This window comes from Aspergillus piperis (assembly GCF_003184755.1).
Source record: "Aspergillus piperis CBS 112811 unplaced genomic scaffold BO85scaffold_5, whole genome shotgun sequence".
Classification (NCBI taxonomy): domain Eukaryota; kingdom Fungi; phylum Ascomycota; class Eurotiomycetes; order Eurotiales; family Aspergillaceae; genus Aspergillus; species Aspergillus piperis.
This window is the reverse complement of record NW_020291595.1, coordinates 1,049,208-1,069,839: the sequence shown is the minus strand read 5'-3', so window position 1 is coordinate 1,069,839 and position 20,632 is coordinate 1,049,208. Positions and strand designations below refer to the sequence as shown.

General features: G+C 50.0%; 7 protein-coding genes and 4 non-coding genes across 11 annotated transcripts; 4 read left to right on the top strand and 7 right to left on the bottom strand.

Moving 5' to 3' along the window:
• Positions 1-245: 245 nt before the first annotated feature.
• BO85DRAFT_476408 (origin recognition complex subunit 4) lies at positions 246-3,336 on the bottom strand. Its single transcript, XM_025662780.1, has 2 exons — positions 1,446-3,336; positions 246-1,374 (listed from the first exon to the last, which is right to left on the bottom strand). The coding sequence occupies exons 1-2, from the start codon at positions 3,012-3,014 to the stop codon at positions 733-735; spliced, it is 2,211 nt and encodes a 736-aa protein (XP_025517712.1). The 5' UTR covers positions 3,015-3,336; the 3' UTR covers positions 246-732.
• Positions 3,337-4,057: 721 nt separating this feature from the next.
• Positions 4,058-4,657, top strand: BO85DRAFT_476407 (PaaI family thioesterase; the record flags this gene model as incomplete). The annotated part of the gene is made up of 2 exons (XM_025662779.1): positions 4,058-4,105; positions 4,250-4,657. The coding sequence occupies 2 exons, from the start codon at positions 4,058-4,060 to the stop codon at positions 4,655-4,657; spliced, it is 456 nt and encodes a 151-aa protein (XP_025517711.1).
• Positions 4,476-7,059, bottom strand: BO85DRAFT_447651 (secretory pathway gdp dissociation inhibitor). Its single transcript, XM_025659766.1, has 8 exons — positions 6,741-7,059; positions 6,661-6,685; positions 6,538-6,597; positions 6,448-6,475; positions 6,006-6,351; positions 5,400-5,954; positions 5,089-5,346; positions 4,476-5,036 (listed from the first exon to the last, which is right to left on the bottom strand). Exons 1-8 carry the CDS (start codon positions 6,784-6,786, stop codon positions 4,948-4,950), a joined length of 1,407 nt encoding a protein of 468 aa, XP_025517710.1. The 5' UTR covers positions 6,787-7,059; the 3' UTR covers positions 4,476-4,947.
• Positions 7,060-7,284: 225 nt separating this feature from the next.
• Positions 7,285-8,920, bottom strand: mrpl4 (mitochondrial 54S ribosomal protein uL29m). The gene is made up of 3 exons (XM_025659765.1): positions 8,106-8,920; positions 7,879-8,045; positions 7,285-7,742 (listed from the first exon to the last, which is right to left on the bottom strand). The coding sequence occupies exons 1-3, from the start codon at positions 8,470-8,472 to the stop codon at positions 7,626-7,628; spliced, it is 651 nt and encodes a 216-aa protein (XP_025517709.1). The 5' UTR covers positions 8,473-8,920; the 3' UTR covers positions 7,285-7,625.
• A 159-nt stretch (positions 8,921-9,079) lies between these two features.
• Positions 9,080-11,688, top strand: BO85DRAFT_447648 (NOT2 family protein). The gene is made up of 8 exons (XM_025659764.1): positions 9,080-9,211; positions 9,553-9,660; positions 9,732-9,873; positions 9,979-10,505; positions 10,559-10,623; positions 10,676-10,938; positions 10,991-11,345; positions 11,422-11,688. The coding sequence occupies exons 1-8, from the start codon at positions 9,199-9,201 to the stop codon at positions 11,509-11,511; spliced, it is 1,563 nt and encodes a 520-aa protein (XP_025517708.1). The 5' UTR covers positions 9,080-9,198; the 3' UTR covers positions 11,512-11,688.
• A 28-nt stretch (positions 11,689-11,716) lies between these two features.
• Positions 11,717-13,125, bottom strand: gtmA (gliotoxin thiomethyltransferase). Its single transcript, XM_025659763.1, has 4 exons — positions 12,571-13,125; positions 12,430-12,468; positions 12,270-12,326; positions 11,717-12,203 (listed from the first exon to the last, which is right to left on the bottom strand). The coding sequence occupies exons 1-4, from the start codon at positions 12,959-12,961 to the stop codon at positions 11,818-11,820; spliced, it is 873 nt and encodes a 290-aa protein (XP_025517707.1). The 5' UTR covers positions 12,962-13,125; the 3' UTR covers positions 11,717-11,817.
• A 458-nt stretch (positions 13,126-13,583) lies between these two features.
• Positions 13,584-13,657, bottom strand: BO85DRAFT_t97. The gene has a single exon. It is a non-coding gene; the product is annotated as a tRNA-Asn (tRNA).
• A 913-nt stretch (positions 13,658-14,570) lies between these two features.
• BO85DRAFT_t96 lies at positions 14,571-14,701 on the bottom strand. The gene has a single exon. It is a non-coding gene; the product is annotated as a tRNA-Sec (tRNA).
• Positions 14,702-16,131: 1,430 nt separating this feature from the next.
• BO85DRAFT_t101 lies at positions 16,132-16,205 on the top strand. Its single transcript has one exon. It is a non-coding gene; the product is annotated as a tRNA-Asn (tRNA).
• Positions 16,206-18,403: 2,198 nt separating this feature from the next.
• On the top strand, positions 18,404-19,621 carry BO85DRAFT_368097 (alpha/beta hydrolase; the record flags this gene model as incomplete). The annotated part of the gene is made up of 1 exon (XM_025655849.1): positions 18,404-19,621. One exon carries the CDS (start codon positions 18,404-18,406, stop codon positions 19,619-19,621), a length of 1,218 nt encoding a protein of 405 aa, XP_025517706.1.
• Positions 19,622-20,528: 907 nt separating this feature from the next.
• Positions 20,529-20,602, bottom strand: BO85DRAFT_t95. The gene has a single exon. It is a non-coding gene; the product is annotated as a tRNA-Asn (tRNA).
• Positions 20,603-20,632: the final 30 nt, after the last annotated feature.

Here is a 20,632-nt window from a genome sequence, read left to right as displayed (position 1 = left end):
GTAATGAATTAATATGTTAGTACTTAAGTTAATAAGTAATATTATATACCAACCACCTACCTACCTTCCTACTACTCAAACAAGTTAACACAGCCGCTTAATACCTTACTTACTGCCTCATGCATATTACCCAGATACTACTACATAATCTGATTATTTCTATTGTGGGGAAAACATTATTTTACATACTAGACTAGACTACACTAGACTATGTCTGTCTAGGTATTCGCTAGGCTAGGCTTTCTGCAAGGTAGATTTTCCCCCTCCTCCATCTTGTTCTTTTCTTGTTTCGGTTGTTGGTTGTTGGTTCTCTCTGCGCGCGCGCGCCTAGGCAGACGTCTATGTAAATGCTGTCTAGGCAGCTATCTTCTGTCTAGAGATAGGCGGTATGGATAGGTAGCTACTGCTGCTGCTGCTGCTGCTGCTGCTGCTGCTGCTGCCTAGTATAAGGAATAGGCAGATAAAATATTTGTTACCAACGATGAGAAAAGTAAGTAAGTACCTTCGACCCGTCCGTCCCACCCCCTCAAACCTTTATGTGGAGTAACGGAATGTGCAACATGCAACGTGTGTGTGTGTAAGATTCCTCTTCATGCAATGCAACATAGTACCAAGTAAGTTTAGTCTAGACACCCACATATTCCCGTTGTTGAACACAAGCAAGGCTGAGTTCCCCCCTCACCTCACACGGGCAATTCCCTGCACCGTGCAGGCAACATTCCCTATTCCTGCTCAGCCATCCCGCCACCACCGTCCTAATGATCCTCCCGTACCGGCCATCTCGACTACTTCGTCGAAGCTGATTTCCACCCGGAACATCCGTCCGTCTGCTGTGCCACTGCCCCCGCCGACGGGGCTGATCAGCCCCCAGCTGACGAGCTTCTCCCATGCCTCGCGCGCCACGTCCCGACCCCAGACCCGTCCCGGAGTGACCGCGGCTCCGGACACTGAGGCTGATGTCTTGGCTGTCGTCAGCAGTCGCACGTACTCTGCGTACGCTGCGGGGAAGGAGAGTGCCAGTGGCGCAGCGCTCTGGAGCTGCGTTGTCTCGACGCCGGGTTCGTATAGAGCTGCTAGGCGGGTCGCTGCGAGGAGGAGCGAGAGCGGGAGGGATGAGGGACTTGCGGAGGCGGTGGACGACGCGGAGAATGGGAGAGGGGCAGGGTCCGGGCAGGATAGAAGGTGACTGGTGAAGGTGGTAGCGGTGGGGATCTCCAGGGAAGATGTTCCTTCAGGAGTAGTAGTGAGAGAGTGGATGCTGTGGTAGAGGTCGCTCAGTCCAATCAAAGCGCTCGTGAAGAATTCCTTCACGGATTTAGTTTGATGGTATATCCTTCTTAGGTGAGATGCGAACGCTTCGTCGATCCATAGGCCCTGGAATTGCCCACTAGGGTCAGCAAAACGTGGTCTGTGTGGTTGTTTGTCGCGCAATGAGGCGCACTTACCTGCAGATAAGCTCTCCATCCTTCCAGTAAGCGTCTCCAGCTGCCAGATTGGAGGATGGCTTGCTCTTCGCCATCAGCCAATTCAAGCAGTTCCGAGACTTCCTCGTCTTCCAGGTTGAGTCCAACGAAGCAGATGTCAGAAAAGGTTTCTAGGGATCGTGGCAGTGGAACGTAGACATAGCGGTGACTGAAGCGACTTTTGACTCGCTTCTCCAACATTTCCGTCACATCCACCTTGGTGGTGAGTCCAATCACTGCAATTGGGGCCTTGCGCGCCTGCGCGATATCAAACAAGTTGTACAGCAGTGTTTGGCGAGGGTGTGTGACGAACAAATCAAACTCGTCCAGGACAATGACGATGGACTTTGCTGCGGTCGCAGTACCTGATTCAATGGACGGACCGTAGAGATCCTCTGGGTGCGACAGAAGAGCAAGGAGTGTAGCCATGGTATCAGCGTAGCTGCTAACCTTGCCAGCTTCATCTTCAGTGTTTGTCTCACGGCCAAGCTGACGCCACATTTCGCGGAGCGCCAATCGGTCGTCCGTATGCAGGAAGCCATTAAGACGGACAACGTGGAAGTCATTCTTGTACGACTTTCCCAACTTCGAGATGATCGTCTCAACGATCGCGGTTTTTCCGCTTCCACGAGATCCCAGAAGTAGCATCGAGTTACCTTCACCGACAGCAACAGTTTGTTCAATCAAATGGTTGACCTTGTGATACTCAGTCTCGAGCCCTTTCAGTGGCACCCGTCGTTTGCCGTTCAGCTTTTGCGTAACATATCCTGTCAGTAACCGCAGCTCCTCTGTCAGACCTTCTTGCACAAGGGCTTGGAGCTTCGCAGCATATTCTGGAAGCGGCTCCCCGTTGGCGGCAACGGTCTGCTCGGTGCTGGTCAAGTCATTGTTGACAAGATCCTGCTGTAACTGCATGGACACGAGGTCCTCCAACCCATCCTGATATTCATCCGGTGTAGGAGACATCTGCGATTCGTCTCGTTTCTTAGACGCATCATCTTTATCCGTCTCGAACCGAACTGTAGCTTTCTTCGAGCGCGTCCGTGTCGGCCGTCTTTTCGGTTGCGGAGACGGTTCGTCCTCGTCGTCATCATCATCGTCGACGACCTCTGCTTCGTCCTCTTCCTCATCGCCCTCGGTTTCCGAAACATATTTGGCCCTGCGAGCGCTCCTCGTCGTTGACCCATTCGCGCCTGGGGTAGAAGCATTTCTCCTGCGCGATGGCGTATTCACGACCTCGTCTCCGTACCTCTGCGGCGCTTTTCGCTGGCGTCCACTTGACCGTACTCCACCCCTCGTAGGTGTATCTGTAGTTTGTACTTCATCCTCCTTTCCAGTTACAGCGGCGCCCTGCGAAGATCGCCGCCGCTTTGACCTCGATGTAGCTGGCGTTTCTGGCTCTTCGGCTGCGGGAGACGCAGCTTTCGTCTGTTCAATTGCTGGCGAGATGGGTGCATCTTGAGCGCCCTCGCCCATGGTGGTATCTCCATCTTCGTCAACCACTTGTGCGTCCGACACCCTTCTCCTCTTGCTGGCGCGCGGGTCCTTCATTGTGTTGAAATGGGTATTGCGTCGTCGGGGGAGGTCTAGCTGCACCACTCGCAGGTGCAGCTTTGTAATAGTCGTCTTTTATATCCGGGTATATAATGAAGATAGGTCAATGGCGCGCATAGAAAACATCAGAGGGTGCGGCACTGGAGCGGAGGGATAGATGCGGAGAAGGAAATATTTCTGGACTGCGACCGGGAGTTTCGATGAGATTGGTGGTCGGGATGAGGGGACAGAAAGTTATGATATTAATTAGACAAAATCATATAGCTTATATAGATCTGATTATGGCCACTGCCAGCTATTCTCATAGACAGGGGTTGGCTCAATGGAAGGATTGTCTTGATTGTTGACGGAGAGTCTGGATGGAGTCGGGCCAGGCACGGGTGCCTTTCATGCCTGAGGCAGAAGACATGACGCCAGGTCAGGTGCATGTTCTTGAGAGACAAGTTGGAAAGAACATGATGACAATACATACTAGCAACATCTTTTCAGACTCACCACAAGACTGTATAGGCTGTCATCTTTACCATCTCCCAGGATATCCTATCCTTGTGAAAGTGGCTAAGAATAGGTCCATGACGAACGGAGCCCACTGGCTAGAATCACAAGCATCATGGCATAACTTGTATGTATATCACGGCCCGAATGCCGGGACAAATAACCACGCCTGAATGTCCCACATAAACTATACAATGAAGTTAAAAAGGCAAGAAAGTGTTACCAAGAAGGGAACTGACAAGTCATGGACCTGAGCAGCTATCGTATACTTCCAGGGCAAGTAAGAGGTCCGTACGGACAAGCAGGTTTACGATGTGCCGGCAACCTCGGTTGTTTGGACCCTTATCCAAGGACATCGGACTATGAAGAGATCACCCATGCAACAGAGTAATTAGTATCCTCTTTTCTCGCTCAATGAGCTATAAAAGTAGATTTCCCCTAGCCCCTTTACATAATTCTCAATAATAACAACCTGACCAAAAAGAAAACCACGTGCTCATCATATTAGTCACATACATTCATCCATCACCCAGACATCCGCGGCCATGGCTCCGACAACTCCCCTCCGAACATCCAAGATGCCAGCACCGAGCGTTCGTCCGCTATCCCAACTGACCCCGTTTGAGCAGACTGTGCACAGCTACTCTACGGGGCCTCCTACATTGGATAAGAACGACGAGGCACGTGCTATATATTTGTTGTCCCATCCGCAAACAGCATCCTAACGATCCGCGCAGGCCTGGGACTTCTTCCCGCACGAATGCAACCTTCGGTTCGAGTCCGCCACGGAGGGTCCCCCGGCTCGCGTCTCGTATCTCCTGAAAGTTATCCCAAAGCAATGCAATTACCTCCAGAACCTGCATGGCGGCTGTGCGGCCACCATGGTTGATGTCCTTTCTTCGACGTTACTCATGGCACTCTCCAAACCGGGCTTGTACTCTTATGGTGGTGTGAGTCGGAACTTGAAGACTACGTATATCCGGCCAGTGCCGGTGGGGATGGAGATCCGGCTGGTGTGTGAACTGGTGCATATGGGGAAGCGGATGGCGCTGCTACGGGCCGAGATTCAGAAGTTGGATGGGAGTGTTTGTGTCGTGGCTGAACATGATAAGGCGAATACGGATCCTGCGGACACCAAGATCTGAATTGGCCTTGGCGCATAATGATAGAAAGCAAGTTCTACACTGCAGATATTTGTTAAGATAGAATTATTCACACGTCAGGTGCACCAGACACCAACTTATCAGGTCAACTGATGTATATGCAGGCCCGACTACTACTTCAAGACGCAAAACCCAAATGAGTGTGCGAGTCCAATAGTGGTATGATTCATGAGCGTAGAGAAAGTCCAAAAGAAATTAGGATGACTCGATTCAAAAGCGCCCGTAGCGTCAAGATATTACCTTACCCCAATATGCATTCCACGGAGATTTCCTTACTCCTCCGCAAGCTTCTGGCCCTCCCGGAGACCCTCAACAACCAACTCCTCGCCCGTCGCGCGACGGTAGATGTCCCGCACATCGTCTTCAGAACGTCAGCTATCATCCTGCAGCAAGGCTACGCGCTGGGGGCTTACCGGTTGTGGTCTCAAAGTGGGACGAAGGGTCGTAGCTCTTGGAGATGAAGATGTTGTCCTTCTCACCGCTCTCGATAGGCTCATACAGAGGAATAGGAGCACCCATGAACTTCTCCTCAATCTTACCCAGGCGCTCGAACCCAGGCTCCAGCTCCAGGTGGTGGTTGGCATCCGTCTCGGCAATGGTGGAGACGATGGCAATGTAGTAGCCCTTGGGGCAGACGTTGTGGGCCGACGACACCATGGCGATGTAGATATCTGGCGAGAGTCAGCGCAAATTCAGTTTCGAGGCACCTCATTCAAAAGCTTACCGTGCTTTCTGCCGACCTGCGACTGGGGGATGATCAGCTGCAGCGAGTCGCTGCTGTCGGTCTTGTCGATGGGGTGGTTCAGGATGCAAATGGCCTTCAGCAGGTAGCCGGTGACTCTGGCCTTTCCGGGGAAGTATGAGGGGTCTGCGAGAATCTTCTTGGTCTTGGTGGAGAAAGTCATGGACTCGGCCTCGTTGTCACGGTCCTTCATGGTAGCCTTGATGCCGGAAACCTTGCCGCTCTCGTCGTAGAGAACGTCGTCAACAGAGGTGTTGAGCATGTAGGTACCTCCGTAGATAGCGGACAGACGAGCGAAACCCTGGGGAAGCTCGCCCAGACCGTAGAGAGGGTAGATGTAGGGGGACTTTCCGTAGCGTGCCATCGAGTTCACGTACAGACGGATGCGGTTGATGGTCTCGACAGCCATACCCGGCTTGTGGATGTACTCATCGGATGAGTACAGGGCCATGGAGTGACCAACAAAGTCACAGGTGTTGGCCTCCAGTCCGAACTTGTCGTACACTTCCTTCATTGTGCAGTTGTGGATGTTCAGACCTATATTGCATTAGCGCCGGCGCTACAACGATCAAGCGTCCTTGGACCAACCCTGGTGGGTGGAGGGGTCATCCTCCTTGAATTCACCAACCCATTCCAGGAACTTCTTAGCTCTCCGCTTCTCAAACATGCCCATGAGAGATGAGCGCAGAGCTTCACCAGCATCAGAGGGCACCTTGGCAACGGTGGCCTTGGGACCCTTGCCTTGCTGGACGTAGCTGCCAGCAATCTGCTTGAACTCGAGGTATCTCGTAACATCGGTGGAAACCAGAATGTTGGTCAACTCTCCGTTGGCCATGAGCAACTTGGGGACCAAGTCGATGTTCCAGTCGTTGACGCGACCATACTTCTTCCAGGGCTCGTCGCCGGGCTGGACGTTGCCGTACTTCTTGAACAGCTAGAGTGTGGAGAATGGGTTAGCAAGCCATATTCCGAGAGAGTAAGCTATTTTCAAGCTAGATCCAGCTTGTGAGAGTTATTTATGAGCACTTACAGTTTCAATGTTCACCGAGGCAGCCTCACTGGAGTCACGGTTAGTGGCGGGTGGGATGACGGATAGCTACCAAGAAGCTGCCCAACTCACCCTCCATAGTGATCATTGCGATCGATGTGAAGCACCTTGTTTCCCTTGACACTGAGAACACTGTAGAACGAACTGTCAGTAAAACTGCCGCAGTTAGAAATGCAAGCAGCAAGGGGTCCCTACCCCGAGAGGACACACTCGGTCAACCCTGTAGGAGGGGCGTCAGTACAGCTGTCGTCGAGCGGCGGCGGGGTAGCACATACCAGTGCCGAGCACCACAACATCATACTCGGGGGCAATCTCCTCCATGGTGTGTAAAGTTTTCAGGTGGGAGACTTATGAAGAAAGAATATACAGAAAAGAAATCTTAGAATGGGTCAAAGAGGCACGCGGATGAGTAGTAGAGAAGATGTGCAGGAAAGAGGAAGAGAAGGGGAAGAGAGAAGATGCGGAGGCGGCAGCGGTGAAGTTGAAGGGGAGGAGGGCGAAACTGAAAGGAGGTCGCCAGGGTAGATTTGGCACCCCCCGCGGATCATCGATCAGGAAATATTGATTCGTTATTTGTCTTAACGCCCGCCAGCCTGGCTCCACCAGTCCAAATAACGTTGTCATTTCAGGGTGATTTGCTCCTTACGACCAGGCAATCTATTTGATGGAGCAATCCCATCTTCAGTTTCGCCTCCTGAGTGCTCCTCCTGCCCCTTTTTTCCCATCGGTCGTGCCGCAGTGGATCGATCATGTCTTCCGCTTTCGACGTAACGATTAGCTGGTCAGCTCTCTGACTATTGGACACACTATCTGCTCTCATCTCCCTTATGGCTCTATAATGCACTAGTTATGAGAATTGACAGTCTAGATCTGGCATCCTTTCCGCCACCACCAGGTACAGTAGGTAGGGTTCTCAACGGAACTACAGAACACCGGTTCTCGATAATCAGGTCGCCAAAATCAAAACTAGCTGAGATCTCGACATGGAGAAACAAAGAAAATAATGGAAAAAAGAAACCAAAAAATAAAAACGTTGCCAATAATAAGAGAACATATACTACATACTACTACATACAAAAGTACAGACCAATAGTTTCTATCGGAGCTCCCAGATTCAAACCCCGGTTCCTTTTGTGATGTCTTTCGTGGAGCTAATACCCTTACTCCTGGCTATCCTCCTGGGGCCGGTAGCCCTTTCTGTAGAGACGCTGGGCCTCCTCCCAGGCGTACCATCTTTCCCGAAGAACGTGCTTGATGCCGTTTTGCGTGACGCGGATCTAGGACAGCCATTCGTTAGCACATTGAGCATCAAAGTGAGCAGCAGCCAATTGCATATCATCGACTAATTGCGATGGTGAAAGATTTATAGCTTTCGTAATTCTGAAACAGGACCAGCAACAGAACTGGACTTACCACACGATCCCGCTCAGTGGATTCCCACTCTCCATAACCAGCCTTCAGTCTCTTCCTTTCCATGTCGCTCGTAGCTATGCGATTGCGCTCCTTGACGCAGACCCACCACAGGGAATGGAGATCGTCCCATGACTTCTCACGGAGTTCCTGAATCGACCACGAGCGGCCTAAACGATCGATAGTAAGCATCACAGCGTCACCACAGCCTTATAAGTTCCAAAACTAACCGCATTCAATGTCGTATGTCGGCGTGCTCAAAGCGGTCCGGTCCGTGGGGAAGAAACCCCAGAGTCCATGGTCTGGTGTGGCATTGCGCTTCGGGAGAGCGTCTGGGGAAACTGGCTTAGGCAATGGGTATTTGGACACGCCCAATCGGTACTTGGGGCCAGTGCGGTGAATAGCGGACACGGCGCGGACTTTGTTGAGATCACCACGGCCAGCGGCGACAGCGGCGGTGGAAGAAAAGTTCGAGCACTGAACGGTCGACCGGTTCATGGAGAAATGGAGGGACGGGGCGAGGTAAGGAGGGGGCAATTCGGCCAGCGGGAAAGCCCCGGACTGGCGAGCCAGTCGTAAAACAGACTGACGATGCATTGTGACTGTAAAGCAGCCCTGTGACGGCGAAGGGACTCAGTGGAGGATGTCCTTGCGGCCTCCGGATCAAAAGCGAACGGAACGGACTTTTGGGCGCCTAGATCACGTGTGCGGCTGCGGCTGGTAACACAGTGCGACCAGCTGGGAACAACTTCCTACTTTGCACATCGTGGGGAGGACGCTCGGGGCCGGGAATGAGTTTGAATGAGATATTTTACTGCCAATAAGATCGGGTGTATCTATCATGGTCGGGTCAGATAAGACTAATGTATGTTGACAAAGTGGAAGAGGATGCCGATAATGATGCTATTGATTACATAGATAGCTGGGAAGAAGGTGATGCACATGATCTGTCATCCCCACGTCTTGAGCGCTATATAATCCCTAATATGTATAGTAATATTGTCGTAAAGGAAAAATTAATGCAGTAATCCATGACCAAACTTCCCATCACCCACCCCGATCCAGTGCGTGGTCGTGTGCTCATGGTTACCAAGAAAGCGAGGATGACCGTGAATGGGCGGCTAATGGAGGTCCGTGCAGGAACCCAGAAGCGCGCGTCTGCAGCCACTCCACCTCCCAGAGCCGGCGCAACACTGTGTGGGCAGAGATCCTGGCTGCACATTGGTTTCTTATCGCTCACATGCTGTACCACTGTTTTTCTCTAAATCACACGGCAGAGTCTTATTTCTTTCATCTGTACTGCTCAAACGACTATTCTGCATTATGAATAGGCCAGGTTTGTGATTTTCACGTTCTTCCCTTTGTCCTCCCGATCGGGCTTGCTACGGCAACCCCAGCAGTCTCCGATCAATGCTTTCTCTCATGCCCATTCATTCTCTTTGAGCTTCATCGTGCCGTGTGGAGGGTGGCTGGTGCTTGGATCCGCGTCTCGCTATCTATCGGGCTTCAATTGCAAGCTCTCTACCAGATGGATCTTCCTTTGCGACCGCAATAGCCTTCCTCGTCACCATGCCAAGCCCCTCCCCCGGCTTTGGTGAAGCAGTCCAACAGTCCACCCACCCCCGAAGTTGGCACGTTCACCTGGGCTATGTCGCTGATCACTGTTATGGCTTCCAGGACCCGGCCCCCAGCCCTTGCGAGGCATGTCCGGCTTCCCCGCCCAACAACAAGCACAAGCTCGAAATGCGGCATTAGCATCGGCGCGCCTGCCAAACGGTAAACTTGGTGCGACTCATTGTCTGGTCTCGACCTGGTAGATCCGCCTTGAAAGCTAACGGTGTCGGACCCCCAAACAGGTAGCGGAGCGAATTGGAACTTCAACCTACCCGTCAGCGGAACGCCGGGGATACAAGGCAACCAGCAGCGCAATATCGGAACGATGGGAACGTTTGCACAGAGCTTGAGCGGTTCTCAACCTGCTACTCCTCTTGACTTATCGTGAGTGTGGCTTGCTCTCTCTCTCACTTTTTGATTGGGTCTATGGATAGGCCTTCTGAAGGACACGTCGAACTTATTGCTGAGAAACCTGGCTGTTCCTTTCAGAGACTTCCCTTCGTTATCTGGAGCGCCTCCGCAATCGCAAACGCAAAATCCGAGCCATCTAGTATGGGCAAACGCCAGCCAACGTGCGATGCAGCAGACCCCTGTGCAAAGGCCGCAGCATGCTACCTCCCAAGCACCCTCACGAGCTCCGCAGACACAGACCCACCACCCGCAACAGCAATCGCAACCCTCGCATGACGACGTATTTCCCTCGGGCGCTCAGTTCGCAAACCGTTTGGACGATTTCCGGAATGGTGGACAGGGTATCAGTGGTCAGTTAGGTGCCGGGGGGCAACCTCAAACCGGCAACATTGAAGAATTCCCCCCGCTCGGACGTAATATCACCACGGACCTCGGTCAAGATCGGAGAGGATCATTGATACAAAGTACAGGGCTTGGCAACTACAACGGTGGCCTTCCGTTTACGGGCGTGAGCCAGGCTCAGTCTGCCCAAGCTCGCAACATGGTCGCTGCGTCGGTAAACGGACAAGAGCGGATAATGTCGCCTGCCACTGCAGGATCAGGGGGTAGGTGTCAGTGACTTGGTCAACCCGATCTCAAACTAATAGGGTCTATTCAGGTATCGAAACGTCCCGGTCGCCGGTGAATCAGGGGTCAAGCAGAGTCCCGGGGCAAGAAAAGGAGGTAAGGGTCGCGACCAGACACGCTTATCGCTTTGATGCTGACATGGCTTCAGGAGTTAAACAACAGTGTAATATCGAACCAGAGTGCTTACACCGAGCAACACATTATGCGGCCGCCTGGGTTTCCCGCTACTGGGAAGGAAGCTTCGGGGGCTGCGCAAAGTTCTGATCAACTACCACTGGCCGAAATGAACGAGCTCGACAAGTTTGGGCTGGCAGGCCTGCTGCGCATGATTCACAGCGATAACGCTGATGTCTCCAGTCTCGCGGTAGGACAGGATCTCATGACATTAGGCCTGGACTTGAATCAACCAGAGTATGTTTTGGCAACTTCTTGAGCTTCGAAGGCTGTTCTCACACCGTCCTAGACCCTTACATACGTCATTCGCCTCGCCGTTCGTTGCCTCCATGCCAGGAGTTCCTTTGGAGCAAGATTTCGCTCTCCCGGCGTGCTACAGCGTCGCCAACGTCCAACCTCTCCAGACACGTATCCCGAGTTTCAGCGACGAGACCTTGTTCTACATATTCTACAGTCAGCCTAGAGATCTACTGCAGGAAGTCGTTGCGGAAGAGCTCATGGGTCGGAAATGGAGATACCACAAGATCGAACGGTGCTGGCTTACGCGCGACGAGACGTACCCCGGTCCTGTTGACGTCGATCGCGGCGTGAGTGAAAGGGGAGTCTACCTATTGTGGGATCCCGCCAGTTGGAAGAAGGTTCGGGTATGTCTACCGTCGTCTCTGCTTGATGTCGTCTCTCAATGACTCGCGTCACGCATATACTGACCAGATGCTACAGCGCGAGTTTATTCTTCGCTACGAGGATTTGGATAACCGGATGGATCCGAACCGGAGTCTTGCACGGGTCGGATTTCCGCATAGTTCATGAATGTCTGAGAGGAGCACAGGGGGGGGAGGGGATAGGATCAAATGGCGTTAGGTTCACTACCAGTTTTCAGGTGACTGTTTCAGGTGTTGCAGTTTTGCCGAGCAACAGGTGTTTCTCTAAGCTTTAGTGGTCTATCCGGGACAAGGACATTCATGCGAATTCAATGACTTCTATGACCTCACTTTCTGGTGCTTCGAACTGGCTGATAAAAGACGTAAAAGAGCATTTCCATTAGCACTAACACTACAGATGAATCAATAGCATTCTCACAAGTACTCCCAACAACCCAATCCACCTCATTATCGACTATGGCTTCCTTCCCACCGCAAGAACAGCCACCGGATCCATTCTAACCACGCCCTCAGCTCCAAACCTCTCCTCCAAATACTCCCTAATCACCACCGGCGCCTTCGCCTCATACATTTCCCGCTGCTCGGGTGTCCAAAAGGCCCCAGTCACAATAGGGATCATCCCCTCACCGATCTCCATAAACTCGGATACAGTCAACGAGGTCTCCCTCTGCACAGCAATAACTTCCACATCTTCAAACCCTTCCTCTTCGAACCGGGCTTTCACGAAAGCCTCGTCGTCCCAGCCTTCGTTATGCAAGGCCAGGAACTCTTTCATGGTGGGAAACTTGACGTTCCACGGCGTGGTTTCGATGGCTTCTTTCATAATGACGAGCCAGGATGCTGATATACCTTTGGTTAGACCTGCTAATTGAAGCGGCGGATTGAAATGGAAGGGCATGGACATACAAGTCCTCCACGTCGAAGTCGCAAGCACACCCCCGGACTGGAGGATACGGAAACATTCTACCATTAACAAAAACACACACATTGTCAGCTTCTTCACTTCGATCCAACCACCTATCCAAACAATATCACCGAAACACGCAATAAGAATGGTAGTACTCACCTCTCATCGCAGCTCTCGCATCAGGTATCATCATGAACGCTACCAACACACACACATCATCAGTCAGCCAACCATCCATGCATTCCCATTCCTCCACAAATACACCACCACCCCCACCACAACCAATATGTTCACACTCACCAAAAGCCGACACCACATGCGTATACCTATCCCCGGGCAACGCCGTACACTGAGCATCCACGACCTTCGCCTCAGCATTCACCCACCCTTCCCTCTCGCTCCGCAACTTGGTATACTCCACCATCAGCTCCGTGACATCTCCGCAGGTCAGGGTCCAGTGTCTCTTGACCTCTTCAGGCAGCGTGCTGTTCAGGTAGCTAGATACAATACCCAGTCCGCAGGCGTTGTCGAAGACGACCAGGGGTTTGTTGTTATTATTACTGGCGGTTGAGAGGATGCCGGCGTGCTGGACGAGAGGGGCCACGAATGCGCCGGTGAGTTTCTCGGCGAGGTGGTAGCGGGATACGAAGGCTGGGGTGAGGTATGAGGAGGGGGAGATTTGGGGGGGCATTTTGATAGATGGGTGTTGGGTGTTATGTTTATAAGGTTGGAAGAGATGAGTGTTGGTTTGGGTGATGATGGGGATGGAGAATTACTTGAGATATGGCAGCTTTTTATATCTTTTTGGGCTGCTTGTTGTTGCTCGTTCTACTGCTTGGCTGGGGTGCTGAGGCGCGAAGGATGGGAGGGAGTATGTCTCCGATATGTCTCCGCGAGCAACCTTAGTGACTGTTTCTCGGGGACTTGGATTGGATGGGTGTATTATCAGCTGAAATTTTATGTTCTAGACCAGTAGTAGGTATCATACAGCAGGGGCGGATATCTAACTCTACATTCATTATGTCAAGTAGGTAGAAGTATCCGGGATCTGTTCGTATACTTCCATCCCATCCTTTTATGATGTCACAGTACGAGATCCAAAAACCCAAGATGCGTATTAATTCCCATAACGCACCGGGGGGGGGGGGGGTAGCAAAAACATAGTTAAACTGATTGAAAGGATCAAAAAGAGAATATAATCTCAGCTAATAATAGATGGAAAAAAGAAAAAAGAAAAAAGAAAAAAGAAAAAAGAAAAAAGAAAAAAGAAAAAAGAAAAAAGAAAAAAGAAAAAAGAAAAAAGAAAAAAGAAACGTCCCGGGAGAGGATCGAACTCTCAACCTCACGATTAACAGTCGTACGCGCTAACCAATTGCGCCACCGAGACGATTTGTTGCACTACGAGAATCTATTATGTTATATAAGCCATGCTATTAGTCTTTGAATCTTGTGTAACCTCAACATAACAGATATAGTTTGTGTAGAGTCGTATGTTGTACATGCCGTGAAGCCATGACTGCTCGCGGTGATTGGGTAATATTATCGAGGCCAACGGATGGAATTTATCTGCAGTCTCTAGCATGCCTAGGTATACCCAGTCCCTCAAATCAACTACACTGACAAAGAGAAATGGACTGGGTTGTACTATACTCTGAAATTGGCACTCCATCCTATGCGGCCAGCAGACTAACCTATAACGCGAGGGATGACACAAGTAGCCGTACGACTTCACTGTGTCATCAATAATTAGCTGTGTAATTGATATTGACATTGATTCCTGCAAGCTGTCGTGGTGGGTGCCAGCAAGCGAAGTAATCATACTGATTGCATATTACTCTCAGCAACCCTTTCGGGTGTGGGTGATGGTAGGCTGCGTGGGGTACAAGAGCCGGGTGATAGATTATTAGAGTCAACTACTGATAACAGCAGCATGGCAACGCAGTGGGGATGGTGTTTATTGGGTAGGTAACCGTCTGCTGTATTCGCATCGGAGTGGGTACGACGATTTTTGTCAGCTTTCGTATACGATGGTCTGTTAATGACCTGCTATCGTCACCGCATATGCCTTTTGCAGTCGTATCCAACGCGACCCTGGCTTCTGCCGGTGTGGCACGATATACCACCTTCCGATGGCCAAATTCCTCGGGATATCAAACGGTACTTGGTGTCGTGTTTATTGCCCCGGGCGTCTAGGGTTTTCGGGGCTTTCAATCGGTAATTAATGGGCAGACAATGCTATCCAAGAGAACGGGGCAAAAATCAAGGCCGACGACAACACCAAATAGTATACAAAAAGTGGACGTCCCGGGAGAGGATCGAACTCTCAACCTCACGATTAACAGTCGTACGCGCTAACCTTTATATTGAATTAGTAACTGATTGATCGAATGGATTTGATGAAGGACAAGCTTACCAATTGCGCCACCGAGACGACTTGTTGGTCCCGGCGACGAGATCGGGCATCGTCAATGCTCGATTCCAAAGGGCGATGAATATTGGACGACGCACACCCATTCCCTACAGTCCAACCCATGGTCTGAATACAATGCAAACTGCGTGTTAATGTGGTATATATATACTCAATTTTACACACAACATTTGATATGACACTATATTATTTCTGTACCTATATGCTGTGGCCGACATTTCTCAGGACTATCAGAACTCATACATTGTGTTGATTCTATATATCCGTCGCTGCGGTGTAACAATATATACTTCCCGGAAGTACGAACGCTACCTAAGCCAGTCATGTAAATGAGCTAAGAGACGAAGACAACTGCAAACTGACACACACCCCGGCACTCAAGGGACCGTGACGTATACCAGTGATATTTCAATTACCGCCGCTAAGAAGTGAAGCGCATCCGACCAAAAGAATGCCATGTCGCGCTTATTAGCACCGCAGATGAGTAAGCTATATAGAAGAACACCGAGGCTGAGGGTATCTTTCTGGCAGGATCGGACACCAAGGGTGATAAGGTGAGTAATACTTAGACATATGGCACCAACATACCGTGGCTATTTTGCCATTTAGCCCGTCAACACCTCCCAAACTGCAACAGACGAACTGCACAATGGCTACAGCCGAGGGACTACCAGCCCCAACGAAATTCGACGTGCACTCCTAGTTTCCAAGAATCGCCATGTTAAGTAGAGCACTGCCTCTGTGAGAGCCGCCCAGCCCGACACCAACTTACTTTAGTAAGACATCGCGAGAAAGATGGCGGCTGTTGAGCCCGGTGCCGAGTTACGCATAGTATATATACTGATGCTTGGTGATTAAGAGAATCCCGCCGTCAGGATGACACCGCCTGGTGCGCTCTAGGTAGTGATTCCTCCAGATTTAAATCGCTAACTAGATGAACTAACAGTATTCCGAGTAAACAGACTCAGTTTGCACATCCCTTATAAGCTCAGTTGAATGCGAGATCAACGGGATCCTCACGCCCACACCAGATAAATTGACAGAGAATTGTCACTGGATTTCACTAAACATTGACTGCACCGGAACCACATCCAAACAAACCCGAAGGGGTGATGTTCCCATGACGCCAACTCTATTGCTCCAAAACTAGCCTTTTTTTTTTTTTTTTTTTTTTTTTTAACTTTTTCCTACGTGTTGTGCCTGCTAGAGCAAAACTTTCATTTATAATGTAGTGTGAATGAACACAAATTCAGGCATTAACTAGCCAAATATGTGTGAATGGCTGATGGATCTTAGACTCCACACCTAGCAAGCCTTACAATACACATTTCGATAGATGCCTGTGCGGTGCACTGTTCGGTAGGATGAGAGAAAGCTTGTGAAATTACGCCTTCCGTCACATACGCAACAAAATCGCAAATAAACAACAAGTCGTCTCGGTGGCGCAATTGGTTAGCGCGTACGACTGTTAATCGTGAGGTTGAGAGTTCGATCCTCTCCCGGGACGCATATTTTTCCTTTTCTCTTTTTGCTTGGACCATGCCCCAAAGTCCAATGGAACTATGGCTTGTCCTGCTCTTTCTTTTCGTTCTACTCGTCTGGACAAAGAGTCATTACCAAGTTTATAGCAGAAGTGTACATGGAACTCCTCAGTATTAGTGGGCTTCTGTTTTTCTGGACATGGGCATCGTGGTATACATCGTGATTGTAAGGCAGTTCGCCATCCGCAGATGCGGCGGAGAAATCGTATACAGTGTTTACACTGAAAGTGCGTATTTGTATTAGATGGGTGTACACATACTGGGTATACTTGCACTAGTGGTTCTCATGGTAACACGTAACGTACAGGGCCTGTCAATATGGCGCCCATGACAGGCTTAGTATTATGGATCTGCCTTGCACAAATTACAATCGACTAAAGGGCTCATGGTTGAATTGCAGGGCGTTCTTTAACAATTGATGGAACTCATTAACGGTGCGCTGCGACAACAGGCTCTATGAATGTCCCAAGAAGTAGTAAAGCGAGATCAAGATGTTGGAAAACGCGATATTGAACATCAAGAAGCGATATCACCCTCTAGGTGGATATGAGAGCGATTAAGAGCCAATTAAACATTACTCGGAAAGTCACAGGAATTACGTCGGAGGATCACCAACCAAGCCAGCAACAAAACGGACAGAATCCCTCAATCTTTGGAAATCCAGGAACTGCGAAAGGAAGTATCAGAATCACCGCGATAGGTCGCGATCCCCGCAACGACATGTCTACAACCCAGACGTCACAAGTCAACGCCTGCGCGGGAAGAACTTAGGCATCACTTGCAACATCATCGGGGGTAACTTCTTCAACGAGGGCAACCCGGGCGGATCTGGGTCTATCAGTCACAAGACTAGACACCAACCTAGCGTCCCCAAATGCTATTAAACTTCCACAACATCAAATCCAGCTCCAGCAAATTGTCGACAACTGCCTTGGGACTCCAGGGCGAGACGGAGAACATCCGATTTGAAGTAAATAAAATAGCACCGCACAACATTGTCACAGCTATCGTGGAGCAAGACCAAAATGTGAAGCTACTCCGGGAACCATCAGAATCGCTGCAGGCTCTCCCGGGAGTGAAGCTTCAGTGAGAACATCGGTATCCTATCAGATTAGATGCAGTCCAGAGGACCGACACCTTTAATGGTCTGGGAAAGGAGAAGAACGACTTCTAGGAAAACATAGCTGCAAAGAACAGAGGTCTTCAGATTATATCTAGGAGTAGTCCAGTGGCTGACAGGTCGGAGGTCTCAAGACCAGCTCTGACTAGTCCGCCGCCACCACTGCCAACAGTATGGACATCAAGCAGCCAGCATACTGCACGCAGTTCCGCTTCTCCGTACACTCCGGGCCCCTCCGGATACCGCCAACAAAGCACCCTTTTCCTTCCTGGTAACCATGATTTGTCATTTCGCGCATACTCCAGCGCTGATAATACGGATACGCGAGCAATTGGTAATATGGAGCTTCTGGAACGGCTCCAACTTACAACCTACAGTCAAACCACATAGCTAATCGAGTTAGATTAGCCCTATACAGGAATAGCGCATAAGAAGGGGTCCAATGTCTCGCTATACCTAACGCGTGCTTCCAAACCTTTGTCGATTTGGCCTCGTCGAGAGCGTCAATTCTTGTTGGATCAATCGGGGAGTATTCAAAGCGTTACGAATTGCTGATTCCTATGGTGCCATCTTTCAGGATCGATCTGAGGATCCGCTAATCATTCGCCATAGAGATTAATCGGTTTTGATAGTCAATTCGTTCAGTAGTTCTAGGCTCATGACAAATATACGATCGATGTTCTACGATCTCGCTATTGACAAAGCATCATTACACTCGTTCCAGTGGCCTGTTGGATCAACATTAGCATGCAGCTCCTGTCCGGCCGGCAAATATTCGGACATGCGGCCCTCGGCTGCCCATGTTTTTTGGTATTTGGAATTGTCCCGATACTGTTCGACTCCAGAGATCTGGACTCCCTCCAGATATACCCAGAATGGGGAGTTCTTGCGATATTCGATGCCATAATTATTCGCTCACAAGGATGTGGGTCACGTAGTATATAAGAAGATTGGAAAACGCATTCCTTGAAAGACGATTCAGAAGGAATCCAAATCAGCTCATATCCTCGCTCCTCGCCTTTATCGATTAGCCCAACAATAACCATGAAAGCCCTCACTTCTGCCTTGATCGGTGCTGCTGCATTGGCACAGAACGTTAATTCCTCTCCTCTTTCTGGTGCTGCTGGACTGGATTTCCCCAATGTGACCGGGTTGGCGAATCCTACCGTTCACGTTTCCAACGGCGGATCAGCCCATTGCGTCTCCGGCATCGTTAAAGTCAACGCAACAACCGACAAAAACCTCAAGTTCGCGTACAATTTGCCCTCTAATCAGTCGCAAGTAACCCAGACACTCGTCAGCCTGTGGTCGTCAGGCGGGGATGGCTACCTGAAATCACTGACGAGCGGCACCCAACGGGTCAGCGGCAGCTACGATATCGAGGCGACATATTGTCTGCCTGCAGGTAAAACCTCAAAGACAACCAAGGTTCAAATCCTCACGCACGGTATTGGCGTGGACCGCCACTACTGGGACTTTGCCTCGGGATACAGCTACATCGACACCGCCGCGGCCGCAGGGTATGCCACATTCCTGTACAATCGTCTCGGCGTTGGCGCATCATCAAAAGAAGACCCATTAAATGTCGTGCAATCGCCACTTGAGATGGAGATTCTCAAGACGCTGGCAAGCAAACTTCGCCAAGGTACCCTTGGTGACCGCGCCTTTTCGACTGTAGTGGGTGTAGGCCACTCGTTTGGGAGCATCCTGACCCAGGGTGTCACCGCGGCTTACCCCAAGACCCTCGACGCCGCAGTGCTGACTGGATTTGCACTCGATTCGAACGGACTGCCTGGTTTTGGCCTGGGTCTTAATGCAGCAATTGCCTCGGAAACCCAGCCGTACCGCTTCAGTGGACTCTCTGCTGGATATCTTGTCGCTGGAACGGCCGTATCGAATCAGATTGCATTTTTCTACGACCCGGGTTATGACCCCGAAATCCTATCGCTGGCAGATGCCACCAAGGGAAGCTTCACGCTGGGTGAACTTTTCACGTTAACCCACGTTGTCAATGCAACAAGCGAATTCCAAGGTCCCGTTGCGGTCGTTGCTGGAAATGAAGATTTGCCTTTTTGTAACGGAAACTGCAGTTCTCCGACCAATATCTTGGCTGGTCATGTGCCTGCGCCGTATCCGGAAGTATCAGAGGCAAAGACTGCTACCTATGTGGCTCCAGCTGTAGCTCACGCCTTGAACTTGCATTATGCGGCACCAGGTGCTTTTGATTTCATTCAGGACTCTCTCAAAAAGCACAATGTGTAAGAGTCGAAAATCGAGGTTTCATACAACTGTATAGATTTTCAGGTTGCGACTTTAATTACTCATTCACCCTCCTTGTCAAACTTGATGTACATTATCGCAGTGCGGCCGACATCACACATGCATTGCATATCAAGTCACATACATGTACCAGACAATGCCATTCAATCCAATTATCACTAAACTTACTTCATACTCTATGTCCTAAAAAAGAATCATTTAGTAAACCACGATGGATTATATAGGTATAGTAGAGATGTTTGAACTAACCAATTGATCGAAGGACTTGACACGTACATACATAGCTAATTCCACTTCTGTGAACATCTAGAACGTTGAAGCTGTGCAGCACCCACTACATGCCTTAGGCAATCGAGATATCTGGAAATCACGAGCGAAGCCACGACATAAAAACACGAAATGAGATAAATAAAAAAACTGAAATAAATTATCTGTGCACAAATGATATATTTATTGTGAGGTGCTTATCAAACAGTCTTGCATGTATCAAGCGAAAGAACTCGGGGTGTTGTTTTAGGGTACTCAAGTTAGTTGTCTGAAGAAACACTATAACACACAGCCAATCGATAAGTAGCATCCGCTATATATGCAACTAAGTAGTATCATGTCAACCTTCGGCCGGTGGGGAATTGTTACGCACACCACCAAGATATACTGATGCAAGCCTACCAAATCCACTCATTGGGTACAAATAGTGTTCAGGTCCACAGTTTGTGTTGGATATCGCAGCAGCATATAAATGAAACGACATAGGTAAATGTCTTCTCGATGCAAGACTTGTGTACTTGCCGCTGTGGGTTCTGAAAACCATTCCCTGGATTTGTTCATAAAAATGAGAAACAAATATTGTGTGTGTGCTGGGTAGTAACGGTTACTAACAAAAAAGTGGCGTCCCGGGAGAGGATCGAACTCTCAACCTCACGATTAACAGTCGTACGCGCTAACCAATTGCGCCACCGAGACGACTTGTTGAAAAAATCCTACTATTAGAGC